Source organism: Populus euphratica, unplaced genomic scaffold, assembly GCF_000495115.2.
Source record: "Populus euphratica unplaced genomic scaffold, PopEup_1.0 scaffold398.1, whole genome shotgun sequence".
In the NCBI taxonomy this organism is placed as follows: Eukaryota; Viridiplantae; Streptophyta; class Magnoliopsida; order Malpighiales; family Salicaceae; genus Populus; species Populus euphratica.
The window spans coordinates 184,924-193,818 of NW_011500294.1; the positions used below are offsets into that span (position 1 = coordinate 184,924).

Genomic DNA, 8,895 nt, shown 5'->3' on the forward strand with positions numbered 1-8,895 from the left:
GCTCATGATTTGGTTTTACTTGGTTTGGATAAAAAAAATCTAATTTAACAAGATTTTTTAATTTCTAGAAATCTTGACTTGGATTGAACCAAAAACCAGTTTACACCAAATTGTTCTAGGTCATTATTTTCTTCTAAAACCATAAAACCTAATGCCTACAACTTTCAGGTTTTTAATAGATCTATTTTAAATTAGGCTTTAACAATTTCTCATTAGATTAGCTTTTTTAGGCTTGAAATTGTTCATGATGCATGTCATACAACCCGAGAGACTAAATCAATCTCATCCCTTGCAGACTTGTATGACTCAAGCCTTCTTACACATTTCTACCTTCTTTCCAATAATAAATGATCTTCATTTAACAATTCTACAAGTTGCTTTCACTTAAGAAAAAATGACCAAGTATTAATAAAACAATTATAAGCACAAACTTTTAATTGTTTTGCAATAGGTAAACAATATAAAAAATACCATCCCTATCAAATTTCTATTAGAGAATCAAACATGCATAATCTTATTCTTATCATATCCAAATATGCTTTCTACAAAAACTATTAAAGTTTTGTTCTTCGAGTTCTCACCTCAATAATATTTTGTTCTACCCATCATGTATATTGTTCTTTTCAAATAAAAACTTGACCTACACAAGACAGTATTTCATTAAGTTATTACCAGTAAACCTTGAGTCCTCTGAAAAAATAGTTTTCATGAGTCTTTTCACCTCCTCTTTAGCTGTAGTAAGATTTTGTAAAAGAAATCAAAATAGATACTAATTAAGTAAGAACTTCAAAAACCCTAAAAGCAAAAGAAACCATCACCATCAAACTTTAAACCTCAAATTCAAGTGAAAAAATTCATTTAAAAGCTAATAATACTATTTCTCTTTTCAAGATATCAAAGATACATTTAGCCTTTTACAACTTATCAAATAAACAAAATTAGAAAGAAAATCATCATCACCGCAAGATATTGTACTAATTTTATAATGGAAAGAAAAATGGGAGAAAGCTTGAGATGAAGGGGATGATTAGGTCTGTTGTTGACAATGTACCTCATCAATAAGAGAGAGGTTGATTTTCTAGTTTAAGGAGGAATGACAAGTAAGGTAAAGAAAGATAATTAAGAAGAGAGTTATTCTTGAGTGGGAGAGTGGGTGTAGGGTTGTGTAAGGGACGAAGAAGGGTGATTGAGTGAGAAAGAAGGGAAGTGGCTACTGGAGTGAGGATTAACTAATTAGAATTTCAATTTTTAATATTTTATAGCACATTTTCTTTATATACTCAAGCTTTTGTTGGAGTATTGGTTTGATTTTAGGTTTGGTTGGTTGGTTTAAGATCTTATAAATCGAAATTGAACTGGTTTTTTTGCTTAGTTAAGTTTTTTGATTAATTTTTTCATGATTTTCTCAATTGTTTTAACCACCTCTAATGTATAAAAATACATGACAAAAACTATATAACTTCTATTCTCAATTTGATACAAGACTTTAACACATTTTAAATAGGTTTTTTAGGATCCCAACTTTATTTTTTAAAGAAAATTTTTAGAAAAATTAGCTCACTTTATCTGTATGTTTTAGGTTCAATATTTAATAATATGTCTCTATAAGTTTAATTATCAAGTGATGCTATATATATATATATATATATATAATTTGAGTCATTTTTTTTTAGATAAGAGTAATTTGTATAAAAAATAAATATTGTATAATGATATCAGGGTCATCCCTCAAGAAGTACAAAGACCCATTACTCAGTCAATAGACCTTAGTCAACATGTACAAAACAAAAAACAAATATATCAAATGTTCCTAGACTAGACTGTCTGAAAAATAGTAAGATATCTAGTCAACTGGTTGTACAAGCAAAAACCTAGAAAAAAAATCCATAAACTGGTCGACTAAGTTTTGGAATAGGCCGAAACTGGTTGACTAGTTCTATAAAGAAGAAGAAATTTGAGCTAGAGCTTGAAGGACACCATAATCGGTGGTACCTTATATTACTGGAAGGTTCTATATGGACTTGAGGGCAGCTTGCATTTGATATCGTAGTGCGCTCAATCAACCAGATTGGATGAGCTAAAAAATCTCCTTAGTAACTAACATTATAATGAGGTTGATAAGTTTGGTGAAGATCCAAATTATGATGAGGTTGATAAGTTTGGTGAAGATCCAATTATTCCTCCTATATAAGATGAAATAAACCATGATTGAGAGGACTAATCGCAAATAAGTGAACTTTTTCTTTTTTCAAAGGTATGTATGAGGCCATTGAATCAAAGATCACCATGTCATAGCAGGCCATCCCATAAAGGTCTTGCTCATAGTAGCCCTCTAAACCATAATGGAGAAAATGAATTAAAAGAAGAAATGATTATATGTCTAAGCATCTAACTCACAAAGGATACATATTGAGGAGGTGATGATATGATATACATGAAGTTTATCCATATTGTGAAGCTAAACTAAAAAAGCAATGTATAATATAAAAGAGTGTCTTAAGATATGACCTGTAAACTAGAAGAATGATGCATGGAGTTTGTGGATCTAAAATCTTTGAAAACCTCTTAAATAGAGTTGATAATTAACCTTTCTAATAAATGACCTTTCCAAGCGTTATGATCTGGAACATTAATCCAAAGATGAAAACAAATTAAGTCCCAAAAAGGCTGAAAATCTTGATGACCCGTGGAAAAATGCCAAACTCCATTTGAAATAATATATGAGACCTTCACATTCTAAGGTAATAATATAAAAGATAACATCTTAAAAGGTAGAAGATCACATAATTGTTTTCCATCAGGTAACTAATAATCCAATCATATCATATTGTTACCAATGCAAGAATAAACTTCCTTCTATGTTAGTCTCTACTAGGTAGAATCTTCTTCCAGGACCACGAGGTGGCTGAGTTAAGTCTAATATACCAAAATAATCCCCCTCGAGCAAGAAGCTATGAACTTATTGTGCCTATACTGAGAAGCTATTTGAAAGGAGCTGTCATACATGCTTTATAATTTCTGCTTTATTCTAAGTCTTGACCCTTTTAATCCCTAACCTGTCCTCATTTAGAGGGTAGCAAATCGAGGTCTACGTAACCTTATCCCCTGAGTGGGTAATAAAGGAACGTTTCCAGAGGTAAATAGCTAAAATATTCTTAATCCTCCTAAAACTAGAGTAAGGTAAGATGAACATAGTAGATCAATATACCTAAATGGAGAAAATAATAGATTTGATCAACTAAAGACAACCAATATAAGTAAGGGATGCTAATGTCTAGAGCTTGATCCTGGAGATAATCCGTTCCACTAGAGGCATACAATCACTTCAAGTCAATCTAGTTGTGATAAGAAGGAAACCAATATATTTAACCAGTAAAGCTTCTAACCTGAACCTTAGATGATCTTGAAGAGCAATTCTTAGGTCCCTATCCACCTCTAATAAGTAGAAAAAACTCTTATCATAGTTAATGGCTAATCCAAAAAACTCAGCAAAGATATCTAAAGCTCCTCACTAAATGCCTATTAAGTTCAAATCATCATGGCACAATTTTATAAGATCATTAGTAAAACAAATGAGGGTGATAGAGTTCTGGTTACATCTCTTGTGAAATCGAAACTTGAGGTCCTAAGTGGCCTCCCTAATAATTCCTCCTAAACCCTCCATAGCTAGTATAAAAGATAGAGAGAAAGGAGGTTATCCTACTGAATGTCACTAGTAGACAGGAATAACACATGTAATTCTCCATTCAGTACAATGAAAATGATAACTGAAAAGAGGCAAACCTAGATCCATCTAACTATGCAACCTGGAATACCAATAGCCTTGAGTCTTATAAGGATGAAATGCTAGCTAACTGTGTTAAAGCCTTTTTAAGATCCATTTTTAGAGCAAATCTAGCTGGGCCACTCTTTAGGTGATAGTTATACATGAGCTCTTGAATTAACATAATACAATATGAAATTTATCTTCCCAAAATAAAAGCAAATTGAGAAGGGCCAATCATATAAGATAATACTAGCTTCAATTTGTTCACAATGATCTTCGAGATACATTTATGTATAACATTGCAGTAAGATATAAGTCTAAAGTCATTTATATAAGTTAGGTTTTTAACCTTAGGCACTAAAGCAATTCTAGCAGCATTGATACACTTGGAAAGAGTCCAATGATAAAAAAAATGTTGGATTATAACTATGAAATTCATCCCAATAAAACCTAACTCTTTTTGAAGAAAAAAAAGGTGAAGCCATCTAGCTGAGGTGTCTTGTCATCCAGTATAGAGAGCAAGACTATCTTAATACCCTCATAAATAACATCTATAATTAAGATAAAAAACAGGGCATCAAAAATAGTAAATGAATAATATCTAGAAACATCTAAATTAGATGGGGATGTAGGGGCTGCTAGGAGGTTATGAAAAGTAATGAACTATAACTGACCATTACCCTGCTGATCATGAACCTGAATCATTTCCCTATTAGTTAACTCATAAATCATATTTCTGACTTGTTTGTGGACCAGTGATTTATAGAAGAATTTAGTATTCTTGTCACCAAGTTAAAATCATCGAACCTAGGCTTTTATTTGTAAAAAACCTTCTTATCCTTGTATAACTGAAGGTATTTTCTAACAAAATCCCTTTCAACAATAATGAGCTTCTTAGAACTAGAAGTTTTATTAAAAAAACTTGAGCTGTATTCCATTAGATCTTTCCTCATTTACCTTGCTAGATATTTGGCTAATGTGATGGCAATGCAATGTCTTATGCTTAGGCTATACCAAACATCTCTTAAAAAGAAAATAAATTTATATATAAAATTATTATTGACATGTGATCGTCAAACTATTCTTATTCCATTCAAGAAATTATCATAATCAATTTAGTAATTTAAAATAAAAATAAACTTACTCGTAAAACTACGAGCTAAAGAACCATAGCACTCTTGTGGAAGCAGTCTCTTGGCAAAAATTTAGAATGAGCATCCAGTCAAGAGGAAAAAAAAGAAAGGTTACCAAAAATCCAATCTAATTTCTTCATTATAGCTTCCCTTCCTGTTGAACATTATACCATGAAAATTTAAACCCTGTATAAGGCACCTTTATTAAACCCTGTATAAGGTACCTTTATTAGCTCATCGTCGTGAATACAACACCCAAAATCATTGCGTCTGACACGAAAGCAAGTCCTTCAGCATAATAAAAAATGCTCATTCAATGTCTTTTCACCATCAATCAAATAGCGGGACAAGCATTGTATCTTTCATGAGTAAAGAAAGTAACTTACCCTCGATATTATTGACCATCATGAACATCAATTTGAATTAGCCTCGCCAGGGCTATAAAGCATGTAATAACCTTCAATGCCAGCACCAATAAATAATGAATTTCCTTGTGGCCTCAGTCTAAATCATAATTGGCCACATGGCAACAACTTTGTAGTAATCACATACATTCAACAGAACCAATTATAGTCTAATCAAGATGAATCATGTTTAATCCTGCTTTGGATGATATGGGACAACTGATATATTTATGTTGTCAGAAATCTTTTTTTTATTTTTGAGGACTGAGCGGCAGTACCCTCACACTTTATGTTGCTTTTCAGGACAGGCTCCACGCTTTGCTTTGATGATGGGAGAAAGTTATAAACGAAAATTTTCTTCAATTCTCTGTCCTCAACTAATTTGGTGAAGCTTTATTGGCAGTCCGCATGCAATGCAATAAATAGTATCCATTGAAGCAAGCAAAAAAAAAAAAAAAAAAAAAAAAAAAAAAGGGGGAAATTGCAAAATCAAAGATATACAAGCTAAGGAAAAGAAACGAGTCAAGAAGGATTCTGCCAATAAAATTGTATTCCCAAACAAGTTTGAGTCATATTGAACGATCACATACACATTGCTAGGGATCTAATTTTGATACATTAAAAAATATTTTGGAAACATAGAGCATCTTCTTGCGGTGTATGGCAGTAAGGAATAGCATCCAAAAATTAAAGTCAAAGGAGCCATGATGAGTGGGACTGTGCATGTCCTCCGGATCCTTCTCTCGTTGCTCTTTGTAACTCTTTTGTCTCTTGTGCTTTTGCCCTCTGAAAGTTTTTTAACATTCAACATTAATTATATTATATGCGTACGAAGACTATGATAAAATATTTAAGCACCTGCACTGTTTCAATGGCGTCTGTCTCTGCATTGAAGTCATAAAATGTGCTCGCTGCAGTGAGCTTCATAGACAGAAACTGAGTTGAAAAACCAAGAGAAGATATTTGTCAGTGTCAGGATTGTGATAAAGACAACTTTTGACAGTAGCATATGTTTTGCTATGAACTTTGAAGAGTCAACTCGCCTCAACTTGGTTTTGCAAGGACTGGACATAATTAATTATCTCATCCAACCTTACTGCCATGCCCATGGTCTGTGTAGAAAACCAACCAAATAGATAAAATTAGCAAGAAGATTTATTTTTCAACTGGAAATAACATATTGACCTTGTAGCAGCCTGGGACTATATCCTGCAAGCATCTTAATCTCTCATTGATCTTTCCTCTTCTAACCTGTGGTTCATCAACCAAATTCATCATTTCCCATAATGGTCAATATAAAATGAATTATCTAAATTTTTTTTTTTGAGCGTTTGAAAAGTATGTAAATGTACCCTTTCTGCTAAACTATGGCTGTCAGTGGCTTGACCTCTTCTAGCTCTAACATGAACAACTTCTCTTGTTTTTTCCTCCTCCTCCTCATTGCTTTTCACTCTCTTTCCTCTTCTTGAGCTCTGTGATCACAAAAAACCAGAATCAACTCATAAGATTCTATTATCCAACAAATAAATAAATAAAACTAAAAAATTAAACAAGAACTAGAGACGAAGAAGTTGAACAGTTCATTTGATTATTACTCTTCTCTTTTTGCTCCCGCTTTCAGAAACTTGAGGAGATGAGTTCATACAACTGCTTTCAGACATATCCATTGCTCTTCTCTTGCTTTCTTGGAATTCACTTTCCTTTGCAGGTGTGGTGAAAGTCTGAGAAACAGGCATAACATTTTGGTCATTTTGATGGAAACTACCAGGAAGAAAAATCCCTGCCAAGTTTCCAGGGAATTCTGGTGATTGATGGCTAAAGAAGTTGTCACTCGTGAAAGGCGTGAAACTGTGAAAATTATTCATGATTGGATAGTCTAGCTGGATAGCCTGGTTTACTTCTGTGAATTGGTTTATTGCTGCCATGCTTGCATCAATATCTAAGAAAGGAAAGGGGGCTTAAAGCTTTGCAAGTCTGCTGTGAAATAAGCCATGAGATTTTTTATTATTTACCATGAAGCTTAGTCTTAGGGAGATCAGCCAAATGGTTGTTTTGTATAATGAGAGTCGAGGCTTGTATTTATAGCGTGTGGGATTAGACAATCCAATCCTTGACTCCTTGTAGTGTTTTATATAATTGAATTAAATTAACAATCTTAACTATTTAGAGTTCATTTTCTTTTTGTCAAAAAAACATTGTTTCTGTCATGTGAAAATAGAATCCATAATTATTTAATTTATAATGCATTTGTAAGATGGACTGAGATTCAATCTTATCTGTTGCATGTGACTAGGATCTTCCTTCTATTGGAATTGAATTTGTTTGGATGCTGAAATTATTTTTGTTTTTGGTGCAACCAAGTGCTCATACTGATTGTTGTATTAGTCTTGATGTGCCTGCCTCCATGCTTTGCTTGTTTGGAGCAGACAAATAGATTTGAAGTATCATCTTCCCTGTGGTGTGTGACTCATAAATCTTTCAAACGCTGATGATGCCCGCCACAAGCTATGAAGTGCTCATAATCTCATTTTTTTAAACCTAATTCGTTAATTTGAAAAAAGAAGAAAGAGAAACAGTTTGAGGGGCCGCATGGAGAGTTCAGCTTCGTTGATTGTGTTCCTGAGTGGGTCCCATAACATATCAAACAATAATATGGGTCCATAACAATGGAGTACATGAAAAAGTTCATGGGCAAAAGTGGAGAAATTTTTTTGAACCTTCTTCTTTGCTATAATTTCTTGGAGCTCAGATAATGAAAAAAAAGGTGCTGTAAAAGAAAGAGTACTAGATGATGACATGAACTTTGTAAGAAAGTGTTGAGTAACATATATATATATATATAGACAAATCAGTATATTATATAGTAGGGGTCATGAACATGTATAAATTCATATACCATGGCCCATATTGATAGTTTCAGCTGGCATTTCCTTTTCTTTTCTCTTAATTTTCCTTTTCTATTTGCAAAATGATAGTTATCATCACCCCCACATACAATATTGTCATATGTAACCTCCGTTATAATTACTAGTAAATGCATTTGGACATAAAAGGGGAATATCAAACTATTGATGCACACTGAGTGAGAGCATTTTCTAAGTGGTTTTTGCAGATATGGCACATCAGACGACCAATCTGCTCAATTATCTTACAATTTTTCATTTCAATGTGACAAACTTCCACTAGAGTTCCTTTCACAATGCATAAATCTATGTTATGATCAATCACATGTTATATTTAAAATTATTTAGGGATTTATTACATTAAAATCTGATTTTCTTTGACTTTGAATAATTCCTTAAAGATTGGGCTATTGCCAACCACAAACCATTTAATTGTCTGGCTTTTAACAGTAATTCACATGAACCACCCGTAGAAATCTCCTAAATTCCTATTTAGAAGAGAGTGATTACTATATATAGAGTGTTAGCTCTAATATTATTATGTTTACGTAGCTTTTCTGTTGACACGACCAAAAGATTGATATCTTTTCCCAAGGATAGGAGTATCGAAGTAATAAATAACCCGACAAACCCGGGATCGAACCATAGAGAGGTTAATTGTATAAATTATAAACAACAATAATATAAAA

At 32.8% G+C, this 8,895-nt stretch overlaps 1 protein-coding gene across 1 annotated transcript; it reads right to left on the minus strand.

The window, feature by feature from the left end:
* Positions 1-5,825: 5,825 nt before the first annotated feature.
* On the minus strand, positions 5,826-7,342 carry LOC105113296 (transcription factor BEE 3-like). Its single transcript, XM_011009420.1, is given in 7 exon segments — positions 5,826-6,089; positions 6,162-6,239; positions 6,347-6,415; positions 6,489-6,554; positions 6,656-6,775; positions 6,899-7,254; positions 7,257-7,342. Coding segments are annotated over 7 exon segments (822 nt in total). The 5' UTR covers positions 7,297-7,342; the 3' UTR covers positions 5,826-5,996.
* Between the last annotated feature and the right edge of the window lie 1,553 nt (positions 7,343-8,895).